The sequence below is a fragment of the Periophthalmus magnuspinnatus genome, chromosome 15, assembly GCF_009829125.3.
Source record: "Periophthalmus magnuspinnatus isolate fPerMag1 chromosome 15, fPerMag1.2.pri, whole genome shotgun sequence".
NCBI classification, from domain to species: Eukaryota; Metazoa; Chordata; class Actinopteri; order Gobiiformes; family Gobiidae; genus Periophthalmus; species Periophthalmus magnuspinnatus.
Genome location: NC_047140.1, coordinates 14,017,848 through 14,039,888, shown reverse-complemented (window position 1 = coordinate 14,039,888; position 22,041 = coordinate 14,017,848). Strand labels below are relative to the sequence as shown.

The following is a 22,041-nucleotide window of genomic DNA, read 5'->3' as shown; positions in this document are numbered from 1 at the left end:
GAAATGTCTTAAACAAATAAAGATGATGATGATGAGAACTAAACTAAATTAAAAACACAGATTGAAAATGATGAACAAAATGAGAGAAAAAAAATCTTTATTTTTTTTTAATTAAACAAATATTCAATATGTTTTGAAACTGATAAGACTTTCACAGTATCTGTAACAGCATCTGGCTGTTACTGACTGGCTGTTGTTATTGTCACTAATGAGCAAACATCTTTATCTAGTGATGATTTGTGGCCATGTAACTGTGTTTTGGTGATTTTAGAGCCACCACCTGGTTGCTCTGTCTGCCAGAAGATTTGGCAATTTCTGTGATGTAATACTTCACTGGGCTTACAAAACAAGACCTCTTAGGCAACTGTCCTGGTAGAAAGCTCCAAGTGCTTGGTCAACAAAATAATAGTAAGAATACGCCAAACTATTGACAAGTTTAATAAAAGACATTTTTAATCAGTGTCTACAAACAGATTATGCCTGTATACATTTTTGAATAATAAAAGATGTAGTCTAAGGCTACACCCAAAGCCCAAAATTATTGCAAATTAATTACACACCAAGACAAACATGGCAAACGAAGTTGTTTGAAGTCTTCAGTTCTGAACTGAAGAAGCGGCTTGGATGAGCAGCGAAACGTCTTCACTCCTACAAGATTTGTCCAGTTGACAGATTTAACTTCGTTGTTTGCTATGGATCAGACCTGGACGACTGAGGGTCTACACAGACAAGACAAACATGCTATATTTTGGTATGTAGATGACAAAAAAATCTTTAAACAACTTTATTTTAATGGTACTTGGTGTCACATATGGGCGTCAGTTATTTTCCTGTGTTAAAGACTAGACTCTAGACTCAAAGGTCCCGCCAGACAGATAAGATGAAAGATGCTGGGGGAGTTGAGGGGACTGTTGGAGGAGATGTCAAAAGATTAAGACTAGTGATTTTGTCAATCCCAGGTTTGATCCAATATGGCCAACTTCCTGTAGGGTTTAGGATGGGGCCATAATATAATTTTTTTTTTAACATGTCCTGACGTGACCTATTTTTGATGCTAAGTTTCATTTGTCTACTGTCTTCTGGACTGGACTCCTATTGGTGCAATGCTAATAGATTTTTGAGGTGGTGCTACTGAGCCGTCTTTGATTATTTTTTCTTCACTCAAAATTAGAGCTCACTGAACTCTAATTATTGATCCCACTTACTTGTCTATACAATATTGTTTACTGCTTGATTTTCCACAAAATTGTACACACAAGTTCCTGACTCACCCTCCACACACATTCGTGCTTGGGCCCTAAAAATAATCTAACTGTGATTTTTGTGGCAAGCATGTTCAGTTTACATTTTAAACCTGTCAAGAAGCAGTAAAGGCACAGTATGTAACTTTCAGGAGTTGTCACATCACCTGCATGATTCCATTGAAATTAAAAGTTAAAACTTCACAACATTCTGTATGCTTTATACCATACTATGGAATTTTATAGTCAAAGAAACAACATTTCAATTTAAACAAGCATATGGAGGCCCTCTTCCAGGCCAAATGAGAGTTTGTGGAGATGCAAGATGCAATCAGAGTAAGGATGCATGTTAATCTATGTATTCAGTGCACACACACATAAACATGCTTTTATTTTTGTCTTTTTTTTTTTTTAGCTAAAAAAAATACATACTGTAGCTTCAACACTTGAAAGGAGATAGAACTCCCATCCATTTTCAGAACATGTTTGTAGAGGATAGCAGGTTTTACACAGAATAAGACATTTTCTTTTTGGTTCAAGTTGTCTATAACTAATAGGGATGCAGCGATACCACTTTTTCCAAAACAAATACGAATATTTCATTTTAAGTACTCACTGATATCAAGTACCAATATTGATACCAGACATTATTTTTACAGGGGTTTGATAATAGTGGTAAATCTAATTCATTTCACAGCATTTTTTTTTGTATAGCCTACTTTTTTTTTTTTTTTTTTTTATTAGAGAAGCACCTGTCTTTAATATTTATCATTTCGTCTTTGCAGACCGCGCTCCGTGCTAACTGCTAAAGAGACATTTTTAGTATAACAGAGAGTGTCCCCTTACTTTTACTACAGCCACACTTTCACCAATATGGATATGCCATTCCTGTTGCTCCATTCAGTCAATAAATTAGTTTGTCAATTACAATAAGTTACAATGCATACACAGGCAAATAGCACTACTTAGCAGCGTTAGCAGGCTACTATCGTAACATAAGCACTGTGCTGATTTCTTTGTGAACCTATAAAAACCTTTAAGAGTCCTACATATTTTTTATAGTATAGTACCTGTGACAGTCACATACGATTAAAGCTGAGCTTATGTGCACAACAGTTAATGTGCTTCTTTATGATACTGCTCAGGTCAGAGGCAAGTTGTGAGCGGAAAGCATTCACCCAAACAGACATTTACGCACACATTTTGTACAGTATGTTCAGATATACGGATCACGATAACCATGCGTTGCTGCCTTACCTTGGACAGAACGGGCAGGTAGAGCTGTCTTCTTGGGGGCACATCAAAGTGTTGGTTTCCTGAAAGCAGAGGAGACGTGGAGGTGGAGAAGGGACTCTCTCTGTATAGCTCTGCAGCCAGGTGATTCCAGTACTCCAGACAGATCTTAAATATCTCTGTCTCCTCCACCTCAGAGACCAACAGCATGTAGTGCAAAGCCTAAAGACAACAAGGCAAAGTTAACAACATGCTGATGGCATTTTAATGTCATTCTGAACATTCATCATCATAGAGATAGTTGTGTTCTATGCCATGCTGTGGAAAATGTAGTTGATTAATTGGTCAGTGGTGTCTTAGTTGATGAAAATTTGCATTGGCTGATTTATAAATTCTTATAAACTAAATAAAATGATATCAGACAACAGCAGAAAGTTATTGATTGACCTACAGAATTTGGTATTTTTTATATGTTAAAAAAACAAAAAAAAACCCCTCATGATTCAACAAGTTTAATCTGTCTTTATATCTTGTGAATGCAGTTTGGGTTAGATACATAGAAATATGTACGGTAATTTTTATGGAGCTTTTGCCATGCCCCTTTTTGACTAATTTATCGGTCTTTATTTGTCTTTAGTCAAACTATTTATTTAATTGATTACAGCCCTAATGTGTTGCCCTCCTCCAAACCAAGTAAGAGTTAGGTCTGTGGAGGTGCAAGCCTGCTCACTGTAAGGACTCGTAGTTTTCCAGTGCACTAAAAACAAAAAAACAAAAATTAAAAGCTTTTACTTTAGTCTGTTTTTTGGCTAAAAAGTTAGACATTGGGACTTGATCAGCTGAGATGTACTAGTTACGCCTGTCACGATAACTACTATATCGACCTTTCAAAATATGGAAGCTGGTCCAGGTAGTATCCATAGTGGTCCGTGGGTGCATATTGTCCCCAATATATTAACTCCAGACCCAAAGCCAATGAAGAGAACAATAGAGCGAGCCATTAGGCCCATTAAAAATGAAACTGTAAACAATAGCTATTTACAGTTTCAGTGTAGTTAGCTCCTCCCTGCAACTAGACATACAGTGTCCACCAGCAATCTGACCAGAACTGAAGAAGTGGCTTGGATTAGCAGGGAAACGTCTTTACTTTTACAACTTTTTGTCCAGTTGACAGATATAACTTTGGATGACTGAGGGATTACACAGACTTTGGTCTATGTCAGTGGTCGGCAACGTCCGGCCCGCGGGAAAATGTTGGCCCTTTGCCAATTTATTTTGGCCCGCCAGAGGATTTTGGACTTTCTTCCGGCATTGATTCTTTAATACTGTCATGATCCGCTCCGTCTGCTCCACGTTTTTCCTCCTGTCCTGCTCGTTCCCTCCCTCACCTGCCGAGCTGGGCTGAGCTCCTGGCTCCTCCTGCGCGCACCTGCAGCTCATCAGCGCGATCACCACCACCTGCTGTGTATAAGAGGAGGCAGGACCACACACTCAGGGCGAGATCATCTGCGTTTCTACACCCTGTTCAGTGCCGGTTCATCTTCGTTTCAGCCTCATCCCGTTCGGTGCCGGATCGTATGTGCGTCTCCACCCAGCTTGCTGGACCGTCTCAGCTCCAGCGCTCCCGGCTCAGCTCCGACCCTGCTTCCACCCTGCTTCCCAGCCCTGGTACTGTCTGTTTTATCTCTGCATTCCGCGACCCCGGACCCTGGTTAGCACTCTGCGTCCTGCCCTGGTGCTGCCCGCATCGTCATCTCCGCTGCGCTCCACGTCCCGCTCCTGGATCCTGGCCCGTGCCTCACCTCCTGCTCACCGCCGGATCAACCCTCGAACTGCACCATTTGTCATTTCTTTAATAAATACTGTAAATATTCCCCGAGTCTGCATCCTTTGGTCCGCTACACCCACCGTTACGACAAATACCAAGTTATGTGGGCACCGCTACGGGCATTCCACTGCCCATGGTGTGCATGTAACACAACATTAAAAGCAAACAATGAACTGGTGTGTACATACACCTTCACCAGTCAAAATCGTGGCTAACTGTTTTTGGACATCTGGTGAGGCAAGCGTGCAGACTGCGCGCAGCTCAAGGAATGTGTACCCGTTACGCTATAGCCTTCTTGCACTTCTGTGGTTAGTTATTCAAAATTCCCTATTTTATTAAAATAAATCACTTAATCACAAAACTGTCAAAATACTCAGTTTGAAGATTTCTTTTAACCGGGGTGGGGACTTGCTTTTTGTCCGCATGTCAGGTTTTATTGTTCCCGACCTTTGCTCATGTTTGACACAACATAAATCCACTTAGCCATGTCAATTTTAAACATTTTTCATTTACGTTGTGATTTTATCACGATCCTTGCTGCACTTGGCATCATCCAAGTCCTACAGCTCTCCCACAGTCGTGCGTAAAGGTGCAGGTCATTACGGCACCAAATGCGGAGTAAGGAAGCCGTTAGTGCGGTATTACGCACGACTAAAAGCCTGTCGTAGTTTAACCTTCGAGGCAGAGCTAAATCGCAGTGATGGTCACAAGAAGACAGCGTGAGAAAAGAATTTTGATGGAGAGATTTGACGATAAGCAATAATTACGCAGCTTCCTGGTTCAAGTAACCGTCTTAGAAAGATTTTATCCTTGTTTAAATCCGCACATTTTAACCACAAAAGTATTAGTTTCAATTAATATCATGAGACAAAGACCTGAATAAATGAGGTAAAACCTTAAAGTGAAAAGTTTTTCATAGCTCTACCCGATACTGTGCGCCTTTAGTATCCATATTACCATGTTCAACAAAGGCATAATTCTTACCAAAACCATAATAAAAGGAGCAAAAGCTTTTGCCCGAGGATTTTTTAATTGGCTGTTTTAGGTGAGTTAAAATGGATGTAATTCGTATTTATGTATTTATAAATATATATAAGCCAATACCTTTACCATCTGGCCCGCCATCTGTGGGCGCTGAAAAAAATTGGCCCGAAGCCAAGCGAAGTTGCCGACCCCTGGTTTATGTGGTCCTATTCTTGCTCTGATACAGCTCAAGATCATTCTTAAGCTATTTCGGAAAAGGTTTATTTCTGTCTGTGACTCTTTTAATATCAATACTTGCTCAAATGAGTATTTAGTTTCGATACTAGTTTTAGTATCGATTCATATCTGATTTCCAATCATTTTGACAACCCTAATTGCTACCCAAAAAATAAAATTGAATATCAAGCCATTGTACCACTGAGTTGAAATTGAAGCCTTTTTTAAATGCATGATTAGTGTGTGAGGATGCATTGAAACAGAATGTAGGCCAGTGTTGCAGTTGTAGAAAAGGAGGGTATATTTATTTTTATTTGACCTTTTTTCACTGGGAAAGTCCTATTTTAGAGGGCACCCTGGAGCGAAAGGGATATTTGTGCATTTAGATAATGTTACAGAAATAGACTGCTAACAAGGAAACAAGATGTGTCTCCTCCTAATAACAGACTCACATATTCAGGACTCTAGGGTCAATAACTGAAAAATAGTAAAAATCTCATTCTTTACCAAGTGTGGATGTCAAAATATATGCTAAATATTTAAAGGGCGTGTCTTGGGTATTAGTATTTTAAATAAATAAAATGGCAACTTGTAATGTCCATGTCAAATCATTTCAAGTGTAATAGCAAAAAATGCAAATTTCAAACACCTGTCCATACAAGGCTTTTAAAGCAGTTAGAGCAGCTTAAAGAGGGGCTATTTTACTTCTCTGGGGTATTAACTGCAAACACATTTAGATCACCTTTAATTGTAGTGAAAATGCTATATTTTGCTGAAAACAAAGTATTAACTTATTTTATACCTTTAACTTTCGCTTTTGATATTGAGAGTCTATCCTCCCTTTGCTTCAGAGTGTTATTACATTACAATTGGGATGATTCCGCTAATGACACAACTGCACACAGCACATTTGTGAAGCTGTAGCGTATTGCTTTGTAGCATATTTTTGTATATTTATGGAGAATTGACATGTGGGGGCATAGGTGACGTAGCTTATGGGCAGAGCTAACCGTAAGGAGGGTTCAAATAGAGGCTGGGAGAGATCGCTAAATTACATGCATGGATGACATCTAAAACCTCTTCAGACATGTTTTTGATGAGGGAATAATGTTACAACATGGTAGAAAGGGTGCATAACATTAATTGCCCGCATTTTATACAGCATACAGTATACTTAAGTAGAATGTTTTTACATCGTTTGTGTTATAACTAACCTTGTGCCTCTCAGTGCTTTGTAAACCCTGAATAGATGTCTCCTGATATGCGTTCATTTTATGTGTTTTATGTTTTATTATCTCAGACCTCCATTGGGCTCTCTCAGACTGAGTCTCTTCTTGATCAGCTGTCCGTGCTCATCGACTAAAGCCCTAAAGCCCTACTGGTTAGATGTGTTATGAACGCACAACATAATACATCAAAATGAACAACATATTGATGTGGATTATGTTTTATTATCTTGTGTTTTTTCAGACCTCCATTAGTGTCTCTCCTTGATCAGCTGGCCATGTTTCTTGACTAAAGCCCTACTGGTTACATGTGTATTGTGTCATATTGTCTCATGCACCTCGGACCTCCATTATGCCCTGCTCAGACTGCACCCGGTCCAGCTGCGTCTCCAGTGTCAGTCCAGTTTTGTTGCGATGTGAAACTCACATGAGGACCAGAGCTCTACTGCATTAGTGCGGTCACCACCTTTGAAGCTGTTCACACGATAACTATTTATTTATAAAGAGAAAAGGCTTGCAGAGGGATCAGGCGTCCAACAAAAATAGGCTCCTAACGGAGTGACACGGCACCTCCGCCAGCACCACTGGACTGCATGGTGTGTGCAATCTGAGCTCCTCTCGCAACTTGTAATTATACGGAATGAATCGGAGCTGCACCGCGTGCAGTCTGAACTCAGGGATAGTGTCTCTCTCAGGTTGAGTCTCTTCTTGATCAGTCATGTTTATCGGCTAAAACCCTACTGATTACATCTGTATTATGCTGTGTGTTCATTTTGAAGTGTATTTATATTGACATAGTCTTGTGTATTCTCAGACCTCCATAAGTGTCTCCCTCAGGTTGAGTCTCTTCTCAATCAGCTGACCATGCTCCTTCAGAAACGTGCAGAGGAACAGACTCAGATTCTGAATGAAGTTTTGTTCATCGTCTTTGCCGTTCGCATAAGCCAGGCGAATATTTGTGTTAAGTGGCAGCATCTGAAACATAGAATAGAAATATTTAAAGAACACATATTATGCAAAATTGGCTATTTGGAGCTTTTAACCATGTTACACTGTTGTCCTCTCATCAGAAACATACCTGGAGTTGTATTTTGTTTCATTCACGCTTTTTTCATGAATCCATTAATCCAAAGTAGTCTTCTCTGAGCCTCAAAAATGCTGTTTGCATTTTGCCCACCTAGTTACCTCCAGACCTCTCCAGCAGTTTTTAAGCCCATAATCATTACAAGACTCAGTGTACGATAAAATTGTGTTCACAGCCACAAGTGTGTTTTCCAAATGCAGACATTATGTTAAGTTAGAAAATGTGAAATACTTATCCCATGTTTGCAAGGGAATTAAGGCTACAAGAACGCATAATATGCATTCTTTCAAATAAAATATCCCATGTTTTGAATGTTGAAAAGTCCTCAAATATAATAAAGTGCATCAACGATTACTATTACAACAATTATAATACATTAACAGTATCAGTAGAGCTGTGCAATTAATCAAAATTAAAACTGAGATTTCAATGATTAGTCTATTCAATTACAAATATGTTGTAATTGACATACAAATTATTAACTTTAATTCAGAATGATATGCACTGGTTCTTCCACTCTTATCCTGGATCTAAGAGTTTTGTTTTTAATCAAAACTGTCACATTACCAGTAAAATATATTAGGGCTATACTAGCTCTACCAATATTTTTGAGCCAATATGTAGGGCTGATTTTGGTAATTTTACCCAAATTATCTAATTTGAATATAGTACAAACCCATCCACGACCTTGTCTGTCTACAATCTGGATGTAGTCACATTTTTGCAGCATCTCTGGACTTAAGTGTTTAAATAAAGCTTTCTGCATATGGAGGCAGCTGGTTGTCCAAAAAAAAAAAACATTTTATATATATATATATATATGGAGATTTAAGGTCGATAACAGATACGCTACAAATCAGCAAATCAATACATCGGTCTAGACATCATAACATTCTATAGGCCAATAATAAAATTTGGGTTTTGTTATAATCATCATACGACTATAAATATTTCTAGACTAAGAAAACCCACAACTCAATTAATGGCGCTCCAGGTACTGCAGCTCCTGGGCGCTCAGGCCCAGAAATAATCCTCCAATAAAGCAAAATGCATTTTTTGAGAATTAAATGGCCTGTGTTCGGCTGACAGGGCATTGACATTGACAGTTTTGAAATGTTTGTTTTAACCCCCTCTACATGATCCTTTTTACTTTGCTACTTCTTATAAATAATAGACCAATCACGTAAATTCTTGCACATTAATCAGCTCCAGCTGGCATTAGCAACAGGTTTGATTGACAGCTAGGATAACTCATTGGCATAAGAGGGCCAGAGTGGGTGAGTGCATTCAATAACCTCGCTACTGATACTGGCTCTGTGTTTGGCATGATAGAAAACTTGGCCATGATACTGGCCTTCTTCAACAAATATTTGAACTGCAGATGAATCTGTGTACTACAACTGACTGAATGGCCTTTAAGACTCACCTGTTTGAGCTGACACATGGTGAGGGTGAACAGGGACACAAACTGCTCTTCGTATTGGTTTACGCTCACTCCAGCAATCTCCGTCAGGCACTTTAAAGTCACATTACGGAACATCGGCACATTCAAAAACTGAAAAAAAACACACAAAAAAAACCCCAATATGAATAATTGTGAGTTACAGTAACATTTATTAACATACATACGGGCAAAAAAGCATTTAATCAGCCACCAATTGTATCAGTATAAAGACAACTGTCCACAACCTCAAACAATCAGACTCCAAGCTCCACTATGACCAAGACCAAAGAGCTGTCGAAGGACACCAGAAACTGGAGGATTGGGAGAATGTCATATGGTCAGATGAAACCAAAACAGAACTTTTTGGTAAAAACTCAACTTGTCGTGTTTGGAGGAGAAAGAATGCTGAGTTGCATCCAAAGAACATCATACCTACTGTGAAGCATGGGGGTGGAAACATCATGCTTTGGGGCTGTTTTTCTGCAAAGTGACCAGGATGACTGATGTGTGTAAAGGAAAGAATGAATGGGGCCATCTATTGTGAGATTGAGTGAAAACCTCCTTACATCAACAAGGGCACTGAAGATGAAACGTGGCTGGGTCTTTTAGCATGACAATGATCCCAAACACACCACCCAGGCAACAAGGAGTGGCTTCATAAGAAACAATTCAAGGTCCTGGAGTGGCCTAGCCAGTCTACACATCTCAACTCCATAGAAAATCTTTGGAGAGAGTTCAAAGTTCGTGTTTCCTAGCTACAGCTCCAAAGCACTGCTCTAGAGGAGATCTGCACGGATGAATGGGCCAAACTACCATCAACAGTGTGCTGTGCTGTGCTGTGCTGTGTGAGACTTACAGAAAACGTTTGACCTCTGTCATTGACAATAAAGGGTATGTAACAAGGTACTGAGATGAACTTTTGTTATTCGCCAAATACTTATTTTCTTTAAAATTCAGACAATGTGATTTTCTGGATTTTTTCTCTCATTTTGTCTCTCATAGTTGAAGTGTATGAAGTGAACCTATGATGAAAATTACAGGCCTCTCTCATCTTTTTAAGTGGGAGAACTTGCACAATTGGTGGCTGACTAAAAACTTTTTGCCCCATTGTATCTAATGCTGAGTTTTGTTTAGTTCATGGGAGTGGGGCTCTGATTCACTCGAAATGTATATTTTTCCTATTTTCCTTCCTTCTTTCACTTACTGTACTACATAAATTGTGATCATACAGATAATTTTCTTGAATCCAGGTCACAATTTAAGACATTTTTTCACCATATTGCCTGCCACTCCCTTACATCACTCATCTCTGGACTCACCTTGTACACTAAAGTACTGATGAGCTTTGTTTCAAAGATATAACCCAGAGGAATCCAGTTCAGGAAGCGCAACAGAGTCTCTAGGGTAGCATGGACCAGAGGGGCATTCTGGGAGTTCTCCTAAAGAAGTCAGTGACAATACAATCAGATCAGATAAGACAAATCAATATATATGTGATTAAAATAAGAGTATGAAATATATGTAGGGACTCACCATGACAAACTGACAGAGCTGGAAAATCTGAGAGAATTCGTTGCACATGCTGAAACATGAACGGATTTAATTAGCATGAGCTATGTCCAAAGAATATATCATTTTATACTTAAATGTGTACTATGTTATTTTTCCAGTCCGCAACCTTTTTGTCTCCATAGAGACAGTTGCTTTGTCTGGAATGTTCCACAGTATAGCATTAAACTCACCTCGCCTTTAAACCCAGTCAAATTACAGGTCAGATCAGTGGAAAAGGCAACACTCCACCACAAAAAATACATAGTGCAGTTTTATAACTTGCCTGGGTAAGTTTTAACTTAAAGAACATGTTCTTAATCACAATTTGGCCTGGTGGGGTAAAGGTTCACATAAAAATAGAGTAACAGAATATAGTTTAGGTAAGTGCTGTTACAATATTAAAAACTGATACTCAATTTGATATTAAGGAAAATATTCAATACTGGTTTAAATACTACAATACAGTAGAGAGTAATTTTCACCACAACATAATCGTAGTTTTTGTTAAACTTACGACGAGGTCTTATAATAGTTTTGATAAAGATCAAGACATTGATCAAACTATTCAGGAAAGGTGAATCTTTGACCTATTTTTGTGACTTTTAATCAGTATCGAATTGATTGTTGTACTTGTTGAAATGAGACCTAGTTTTGATATTAATTTTAGTATTGATTAGTATCTGGGTATCAGTTTTTGACTGAGTAAACAGGTTCCAGGTAAAACAAGGGCAGTCAGGTTTGTGAAGTGTCACCTTTCTTTACATTTGCATAGAACATCCAAAGTAGGATCAAGGTGGCTTTCTTTGTTTTAGACAGTGTCTGAAGCTAAACTTTCAGTTGTAAACAAGTAAACAAGAGCAAATAGTAAAAACAATACTCAAGAGCGCTTCTTAGTCTGTAAATATACAATTAGTAAAAATCCATTGCCACGCTTTCCCAGTAATAAAGGACTTTTAACCTATCAGACTGTCTCGGATTATCTGCCCTCACCCACAGTCAATCGGTCACAACAGTCACGTCCTTGAGGTGCTTGATGGCGAACTGTACTGAATATAAATTTAAAAATGACAATTTTTAGTAATTGTTCACATTGTTTTACGTTTCCCTCTGTTGCGGCCCTTGAGGTGCTTGATGGTACCAAAGAATTGAGTCAATACTTGATAGCGATTACAATACCACAATGAAGATAAAAATGCTCCTTTTTAAGTAAAATAAGAGATATTGAGATCTTATACCAGCTCAAATGACACTGGAAAGCTCAAATTTTGTCCTATTAATGCTTTGCAGTACCAATACTTGCTCAAATGAGTATCAAGTTTCAGTATTAGTATCTGATTTTTTATACTTTTGACTTAATTGAATTGAACTAAATAAATATAGATATTGTATATGTACCTGTCTTTGAGGTGCTTGGCTTTGACCTGAGTCATTTGCCCGCTGCTGAAGTCAAACACTTCTTCGCTCAGCAGTTTGAGAATCACCATGTTGTTCTGACAGAGACTCTCACTTGTCCGACTCGCACCCACGATGTCACTGATGAAGGTGGGCCAGTGCTTCGGCCATTCCTGCTTTAAGATCTGCACCAACACAACAAAGCACATGGTTAGGTACTAGAGTAGAGTTAAGGCTACACGATATTAATTCCATTCAAATCGAAATTGCAATTTGAGTTTACATAATTGAGTCCATGTAAATTGTGATTTTGATTTGATTGCAAATAATCTTGCAGTATCTAAAATGTATCATTCCAATCAGGGAGCAGTTTGCCTTGACTGTTTCTACGAGGGCAAGACCTTTGAACCAAAAATGTTTGTGTAGATCTTATATCTCGTCCTACTTCAGTTCACTCTTGTCCTAATTCTGCTGCTGTGTCTAATGAGCAGCGTGGAGTATGGCAGCCCCCAAAGGACAAAACACTGAGGGTTTGTGACGTCACAGATGAGTCACTCACATTAATGCACAATCACAGTCTGTGGCCTGTATGAGCTCTATGGGACGAGACTACAGTGGGACAGGGTGTAAATTACAATCACACACTAAGATATCCTTGTGTCTGATGCCCTCCATGTGTGTCTGATGCCCTCCATGTGTGTCTGATGCCCTCCATGTGTGTCTGATGCCCTCCATGTGTGTCTGATGCCCTCCATGTGTGTCTGATGCCCTCCATGTGTGTCTGATGCCCTCCATGTGTGTCTGATGCCCTCCATGTGGGTCTGATGCCCTCCATGTGGGTCTGATGCCCTCCCTCTATTATCACTACTGTAGCCAAAGGAACATTTCCATGGACACAAGCAGGAGGAAGAGTCATGTTTGTGGATTGCAACAAAAAAGTTACAGTGAGGATATATTTGTAATGCACATGTATTCTTGATGTGGAAAAAGGATAACTGTTACAGCAGCTTTAAACATTTATTTTATTTAAATAAGACAGAAATGTACTGTAGACTGTAAATGGAAATGCATTATTTGTTGAGATCCCAGCCTCAGTAGAGGAGGTCAGACTGAGAGAAGCAGCCGCTAATTTAAGCTTTGGTCTCATTCAGAGCCAAAACAATGATCTCTGGAATTGCTCATTCACTGCACTGATAACAGTTTAAAGACACTGTAATAAGTAATTTATAATAATTAGGAATTAGACAAGAGGGTTTTAGTCCAAGTGACATTAAGGGTGGCATTTTCAGGCAGAACAGCAAGAAAGTGCCTGTTGGACACTTTGCTGTGGTTTTGCAGATGAATTTCACTATAGAAGAAACATTATATATAGCCAATCCTAGTGCAAGATGTTAAGCCATTATTAAGTGCATAAATGACTGTTCCTACTACACCTATGGTCATGAGCTTTGGGTAATGACCGTAAGGACAAGATCTCAGATTAGGGTTGACAAAAGTATCAAAAATCAGATACCAATCAACACTAAAACGAATATCGAAACTAGATACTAATTTGAAGAAGTATTGATACTGAGACAAAACGAAAATCACATAACTGGATAAAATTGGACCTTTCCTGAACAGTTTCATCTTGAGTCTTATCAGAACTAGTGTGAGACCACGTAGTATAATAAACAAATACTATTATTTTGTGATGAAAATTACAATATTATAATTAACAATTATAATAATTTGGGTATCAAAATCAGTATAGAATATCAAGTCTGTTCTTTAGTATCAAAATTAAAATGTTAGTATTGTGACAACATTATTACAGAAACTGAGTATGCTCCACAAAGTGGCTGGACGCTCCCTTAAAGATAAGGTGAGGAGCTCAGTCACATGGGACTAGTTCAGATTAGAGCTGCTGCTCCTCCACATTGAGAGGAGCCAGCTGAGGTGGCACGGGCATCTGTTCCGGATGCCTCCTGGACTCATCCCTGGGGAAGTGTTCTGGGCATGTCCCACAGGGAGTAGGCCCCAGGGAAGACCAAGAAAAAGCAGGAGGGACTATGTCTCTCAGCTGGCTTGGTTACACCTTGGGATTGGCCAGAGAGAAGTGGAAAAAAAATAGTTTGGTTTTCTTAAAATAAATTTAGTCAAGAATCATGATACATTTATTTTCACCTACACTGAACTGTTGATATTTTCACTGAAATGTTCACCTCTTCATAATGTGCCTTTAGTTTAGTGATTTTAAAGGTTTCTGCAGCTGCTCCGGGCTCACTCTGAACCATCTGACTCTAAACAGTTCAGAGGTAAATAAAGAGATGATCATTTCTGTGCCAAGAGAGTCGTTAAACAATCAAATAAGAGAGAAAGATGGGACTGAGTTTGCCAAGACCAAAGCTTCAGTGAATGCGTTTTTTGTTTTTTTTAACAATCTGCCTTGCTTGGTCATTTCAAGTTTAGTAAGAGGGTTATAATTTAGGTTAAGAAATGGGTAGGTTATGGATGGGAAAAATGGTACAAGTTAGTTATCAGCAGCAACAAACAATAAAATGTGTTCCCAGCCAAATCTCATTTTACAACGTAAGTAATTACTGTCACATTGTACAAACTGTAACAATGAAGAGCCTTACCTGAACCAGGATCATATTCAGCTTCCCAATGTACACCTTTTCTTTCTAAAATCAAAACAAAAAAACATTATATTAATTAAATAAACAAGAACATTAAATAACAATTTTGTTGGTAAAAATGTATTTGTTGGCAATTTGGGGCAGGTGAGGTTATATTTAAGATGTAGATGACATAAACAACAGAAACATGGCTGAAAGTGCAAGCTCTGCATTTACTCAGAGTGATTATATAGCAGAGCAGTGACATCATGTCCACAATGAGAGGTGGTCATTAAGGCAGGCTAACTGCACCACAACAACAACAACAACCAGCAGGCTGGGTTACTGCTACTACCTATAGATCACTACTTTTTCTATTAATAAAATGCAGTGGATTTATATTCAAGGCTTTTAAGCTACAGCAACTGCCCTCCAATTGCCATAGCAATCAATTCAAAATGTTATATCTTTTGAATGGGGAAAGGTACTCACAGCATCTTTCAAATTAGAAAGATTATTTGCTGGAAACCCATGAGTACCACCTTTCGCTTAACATTACATCATTGACTACACACTCAGTTGTGGTAAGCTACTATTGTAGCCACAGTTGCCTAGGGCAGACTGACAGGCTGCCCCCCCAAACCACAGATGGCATGGTGAATGAGAATTTAGACAAGAGCAATAACCACTCAGTCACCATGCTGCTAACCAAACATGCATTTCAACGTTGAAGGTAGTAGCTACAATGTCAGGTTTGTTTTTAATGCAGCAACAATGAAATAGCTGATTTGGTACATCTTAGTCCTTATAAAATAGCCAGTTTTACAAAAATGGTGTAAGAATTTTGAACACTCACCTCCACAGTTGAAGCATCTGAAGAGGTCTTGATAATGAGGCCCACAACATACTTTTTTATACCTGTCAAAACCACAGACAGAAACAGTGGTGTTAGTTCAATAATAAGGATGTAAGGTTAAGGTTAATTATGACTTATAAACAATGACTGTAGGGCTGAACGATATGAGGAAGGATGCGATACTCTAAGATATTATTGTGATATTTGAACATACCTTTTGGCACAATAAGTTCAGTTAAAAAAAATTTTCATGCTTTCATTTACTAATCCAACGGCTTCAAAATAAAAATAAAAAAGATATTGTGGCTTTAATTTAATTTAATGGAATTGAAAAATACCCCTCCCCGAACCGCCACCTTAACGTGGTGGAGGGGTTTGAGCACCCGAATGATCCTGGGAGCTATGTTGTCGGGGGCTTCATGCCCCTGGTAGGGTCACCCATGGCAAACAGGTCCTGGGAGACGGGTCTGACTAAGAGCGGTTCAGAAGCCCATCATGGAAAGTAAAAGATCAAGGCCAGTTACGTCGCCCGGACTGGCGTTACCGGGGCCCCACCCTGGAGCCAGGCCTGGGGTGGGTGCTCGGCAGCGAGCGCCTGGTGGCCGGGCCTTTCCCCACGGGGCCCGGTCGGGCCCAGCCCGAAGAAACGACGTGGGGCCGTCCTCCCGTGGACCCACCACCTGCGGGAGGAGCCATGAGGGGCGGGTGCGGAGAGATCCGGGTAGCAGTCGAAGGCGGGGACCTCGACGACCGGATCTCCGGACATGGAGACTAGCTCTGGGGACATGGAATGTCACCTCGCTGGGGGGGAAGGAGCCTGAGCTTGTGCGGGAGGTTGAGCGTTACCGGCTAGATATAGTCGGCCTCACCTCCACGCACAGCTTGGGCTCTGGAACCCAACTTCTTGAGAGGGGTTGGACTCTCCATTTCTCTGGCGTTGCCCGCGGGGAGCGGCGGCGAGCTGGTGTGGGCTTGCTCATTGCCCCACAGCTCAGCCGCTGCGTGTTGGGGTTCACTCCGGTGAACGAGAGGGTCGCGTCCCTGCGCCTTCGGGTCGGGGACAGGTCTCTCACTGTTGTGTCGGCCTACGGGCCAAACAGCAGTGCAGAGTACCCGGCCTTCTTGGAGTCCCTGGGAGGGGTACTAGACAGTGCACCAACCGGGGACTCCGTTGTTCTCCTGGGGGACTTCAACGCCCATGTGGGTAACGACAGTGACACTTGGAGGGGCGTGATTGGGAGGAACGGCCTCCCCGATCTGAACCCGAGCTGGTGTTTTGTTATTGGACTTCTGTGCTAGTCACAGCTTGTCCATAACAAACACCATGTTCGAGCACAAGGGTGTCCATCGGTGCACATGGCACCAGGACACTCTAGGTCGGAGGTCGATGATCGACTTTGTTGTCGTGTCATCTGACCTCCGACCGCGTGTCTTGGACACTCGGGTGAAGAGAGGGGCTGAGCTGTCAACTGATCACCACCTGGTGGTGAGTTGGATCCGCTGGCGGAGGAGGAAGCCGGACAGACCTGGCAGGCCCAAGCGTATTGTGAGGGTCTGCTGGGAACGTCTGGCGGAGCCCTCTGTCAGGGGGGTCTTCAACTCCCACCTCCGGGAGAGCTTTTCCCTGATCCCGGGGGAGGTTGGAGACATGGACTCCGAGTGGGCCATGTTCTCCACCTCTATTGTTGATGTGGCTGCTCGTAGCTGTGGTCGTAAGGTCTGTGGTGCTTGTCGCGGCGGCAATCCCCGAACCCGGTGGTGGACACCGGAAGTAAGGGATGCCGTCAAGCTGAAGAAGGAGTCCTATCGAGCCTTGTTGGCTCGTGGGACTCCTGAGGCAGCTGATGAGTACCGGCAGGCCAAGCGTGCCGCGGCTCGGGCAGTCACAGAGGCAAAAACTCGGGGTTGGGAGGAGTTCGGGGAGGCCATGGAGGAGGACTATCGGACGGCCTCAAAGAGATTCTGGCAAACCGTCCGACGCCTCAGGAGGGGAAAGCAGTGCTTCACCAACACTGTTTACAGTGCGGGTGGAGAGCTGCTGACCTCGACTGGGGATGTTGTCGGGCGGTGGAAGGAATACTTTGAGGATCTCCTCAATCTCACTGTCACGTCTTCCGAGGAGGAAGCAGAAACTGGGGACCCAGGGGCGGACTCGTCCATCACCCTGGCTGAAGTCACTGAGGTGGTTGGCAAGCTCCTCGGTGGCAAGGCTCCGGGGGTGGATGAGATCCGTCCTGAGTACCTCAAGTCTCTGGATGTTGTGGGACTGTCTTGGCTGACACGTCTCTGCAACATCGCGTGGCGGTCGGGGACAGTACCTGTGGAATGGCAGACCGGGGTGGTGGTCCCTCTGTATAAGAAGGGGGACCGGAGGGTGTGTTCCAATTACAGGGGAATCACACTCCTCAGCCTTCCCGGTAAGGTCTATTCCAGGGTGCTGGAGAGGAGAATCCGACCGATAGTCGAACCTCGGATTCAGGAGGAGCAGTGTGGTTTTCGCCCTGGTCGTGGAACACTGGACCAGCTCTATACTCTCCATCGGGTCCTCGAGGGCTCATGGGAGTATGCCCAACCAGTCCACATGTGTTTTGTGGATCTGGAGAAGGCATTCGACCGTGTCCCTCGTGGTGTCCTTTGGGGGGTGCTCTGGGAGTATGGGGTCCGGGGCTCTTTGCTAAGGGCTGTCCGGTCCCTGTATGACCGGAGCAGGAGCTGTGTTCGCATTGCCGGCAGTAAGTCAGACCTGTTCCCAGTGCATGTTGGACTCCGCCAGGGCTGCCCTTTGTCACCGGTTCTGTTCATTATATTTATGGACAGAATTTCTAGGCGCAGCCAGGGGCCGGAGGGGGCCTGGTTTGGGAACCACAGGATTTCATCTCTGCTGTTTGCAGATGATGTTGTCCTGATGGCTTCTTCGAGCCAGGACCTGCAGCAGGCACTGGGGCGGTTTGCAGCCGAGTGTGAAGCGGCTGGGATGAGAATCAGCTCCTCCAAATCCGAGGCCATGGTTCTCGACCGGAAAAAGGTGGTTTGCTCTCTCCGGGTGGGTGGTGAGTCTCTGCCCCAAGTGGAGGAGTTCAAGTATCTCGGGGTCTTGTTCACGAGTGAGGGAAGGATGGAGCGTGAGATTGACAGGCGGATCGGTGCAGCGTCTGCAGTGATGCGGTCGCTGTATCGGTCCGTTGTGGTAAAGAAGGAGCTGAGCCGGAAGGCGAAGCTCTCGATTTACCGGTCAATCTACGTTCCTACCCTCACCTATGGTCATGAGCTTTGGGTAATGACCGAAAGGACAAGATCGCGGATACAAGCGGCTGAAATGGGCTTCCTCCGCAGAGTGGCCGGGCGCACCCTTAGGGATAGGGTGAGGAGCTCGGTCACACGGGAGGAGCTCGGAGTAGAGCCGCTGCTCCTACACGTTGAGAGGAACCAGCTGAGGTGGCTCGGGCATCTGCTCAGGATGCCTCCTGGACGCCTCCCTAGGGAGGTGTTCTGGGCATGTCCCACCGGGAGGAGGCCCCGGGGAAGACCCAGGACACGCTGGAGGGACTATGTCTCTCGGCTGGCCTGGGAACGCCTTGGGGTCCCACCGGAGGAGCTGGAGGACGTGTCCGGGGTGAGGGAAGTCTGGGAGTCCCTGCTTAGACTGCTGCCCCCGTGACCCGGCCCCGGATAAGCGGAAGAAAATGGATGGATGGATGGATGGAATTGAAAAATAATTATTCACAATAATTGTTTAAAACCACTTTTCCAAATCCTGCCAATAACCATCTCCTTTTTAACTACAACCACCATGTCCCTTCAAAAATATGGTAAAAAAAAATGAAAGAAACTCATTATTTAAAAATTTCTCTAGGCAAAAACAAAGGTAAACTAAATGATAAAATGTTTGTCGCTTTGGGGTCATTTGAGTCTGTCCATTTTGCTCCTCCACCTCCTGCTGCTCAGAGCACTGGGGCATAAACAAGTGACATGCTTAAAGGAGGAAAACCACTCAACCTGGCAACCGCACGTCACAACATTTAAAAACTCTCCACTCCTGATGCACCCAAAGACAGAAAGATAGCTTCTATCTGAATATTCCACAAAGTTGTACAAGTAATATGATAAACAACAGCTGAGTCTGTATTGCATCACATTTACATGAGAAATGTGGTGTTGCAATCTTCAGGGCTCCTATCCATGGGTTTCAGAATGATGAGGAAAAGTCCTCAAAATGTAGCATATAACAATAAACTGAAACCCACGGATTAGCTGAATTCAAGTGAGATTATTTCATTATGAAAAATCGGATTGCCCCATCTCTAGTTAGGGCAAGATGCTGTAATATAATATAGACTTTTTACTTACCTAACTATCCCCCAGTTACAAGGTAAACATGGTCAAATCAAATATATTTTACTGATGTAATGTTGCTTTATTCTTAATTACAAAAACATTGGACATAATTGTCAAACTGTTTACATTGTAATTTGGTGTTTTGGTTCTCAAGACAATTACCAATCGCAGAATGGCCAGGCCATATTGAGAATGAAAAAATGCATATGTATCCTGTATTTGCAGGTTAAGGCATTGGCAACCCATGTTCAGTTGTGATTGAAGTACCTTTTAAAAAAGTAAGAGTGAAGGCTATGCACCTTCCTTTTAAATCAATGGCATTCATCCATTTCCACTCGTTTTGTCCACTTGAATGGTACCAGTGAATGACATTTAAAGTCTGTGTACTTGCCTTCGCACTGATTCCGGGGCAGGATCTTCCATCTTGTTTTGATAACAGTTTCCAGAATCTGAAGAGCATAGTACTGTAACAGGCCAACACAGAGCAGTGTTAGAACTAAACTTTATCAAACATTTAAACACTTTAAATGATCACTGTGCCTTTATTTTAATACAAACCAAAACAGAATGAAGTGGACCAGCCTCAAGTAAGACTAAACCACCTCCTTCATGCACATTTCAGAGATAAACATTGTGGTTTCGAGTTTTATTTTTAGGACCTGAAAGTAGTAACTGTGTGTATGTCTTGCTGTTTCTTACAAGAATCTCACCAAATTTCCAATAGACTTGCAACTTTTAGATATTTGTTTCTGAATAAAAATAAGCTGAAAAAAGGTTGGTTATTGAGTGTCAGTTCAAAGTAAATGTAAAATTTTTCCTATTGTGGCACTGGTGCCAGGTAGTCAGGACCAGTCCTCAGTTTTATGCCATATTTTTGCTTTTTTACATTTAAGTTAGGGCTTGTCTCAATTAAATTTAATTTTTTAATCTTGACTTAGTTCAGATATATGCCCTTTAGAGTTGTCAAAAGCATGGAAAATCTAATATTAAAACTTGTATCCAAAATAGATTCATTTGAACAAGTATCAATACTAAAAGTCACATCAACAGGACAGCAATAATAATAATTACCCTTGAGTTTTATCGGAACTAGTATAAGACCTCATATAGCTGGATGACTGAGGGATTACACAGATACAAGACCTTATGGTAATATAAAAGAAAGTAATATGATTTAATGTTGAAAATTCTATTGTCTAATTTAAGAGTGTTTTTATTATCATTGTGGTATCTGAACTGGTACTGAGATCGAATCTATTCCTTAGTATAATTTTAGTGTTGTGACAACAATTAGGCCCATTATAAATTATCCTTTGGGGCCCTGGTTCTTTTTGGCTTTAGTTCTTTCTAATCTTGTGGTTATTTTATATCATAGGTGGCATTCCAGGTACAGGATGCACAGCCAAAGAGAAACCAAAAGCAATTCTCATCACATTAAAACTAGTTAGGGCTAATTTTTACTACTCATTAATACAACAAATTGTTATTGTGTCATAACACTGTCATGGACCGTAGGAGTCTGACATAATTTAAAATAAAGTGTGAACTGTAACATACTATTTTGGCCTCACAATTCTTTTTTTTAAATATATATATATATATATATATATATATATATATATATATATATATATATATATATATATATATATATATATATATATATATATATATATATATATATATACACATATACATATATACATATCTTACAAGATAGTTATTATTGAGTTATTATTGAATGTTCAATAGCCGACCTTTAATCTAGGGCTGTAAAACTAAATTTTAATCAGATTGATGAAGAAACAGCAGGACGAGCCACTAGTTACGCCTACTTTATTTTGGGACGACTAAAATACATATAATTATTTTTAAATAATCAAATACTGCATCTACATAAGGGGAAGTCTGTCATCTGTAGGGATCATCAGAGAGTTTCAAAATAAAAACATGGCATGGCAGGACGAAAAGGAGGAGTAAAATAAAAACAGGGTAGAAATGAGCTGCAAAATGAAAGTGAAATGTACTCCAGTTGAATGGATATTGCTCTT

General features: G+C 41.2%; 1 protein-coding gene across 2 annotated transcripts in view; it reads right to left on the bottom strand.

Annotated features, from left to right (window-relative positions):
• The window catches only part of xpo1b (exportin 1 (CRM1 homolog, yeast) b), a 53,777-nt gene that overhangs the window by 18,711 nt on the left and 13,025 nt on the right, over window positions 1-22,041 (bottom strand). For both annotated transcript variants that reach the window (XM_033979388.2, XM_055227336.1), the window contains 9 exons: window positions 20,382-20,454; window positions 15,656-15,717; window positions 14,821-14,865; window positions 12,203-12,384; window positions 10,790-10,838; window positions 10,576-10,695; window positions 9,239-9,367; window positions 7,545-7,703; window positions 2,499-2,696 (listed from right to left, as the gene is read on the bottom strand). In XM_033979388.2, the coding sequence (XP_033835279.1) occupies window positions 2,499-2,696; window positions 7,545-7,703; window positions 9,239-9,367; window positions 10,576-10,695; window positions 10,790-10,838; window positions 12,203-12,384; window positions 14,821-14,865; window positions 15,656-15,717; window positions 20,382-20,454 (1,017 nt within the window). The remainder of the gene's footprint in view (window positions 1-2,498; window positions 2,697-7,544; window positions 7,704-9,238; window positions 9,368-10,575; window positions 10,696-10,789; window positions 10,839-12,202; window positions 12,385-14,820; window positions 14,866-15,655; window positions 15,718-20,381; window positions 20,455-22,041) is intronic.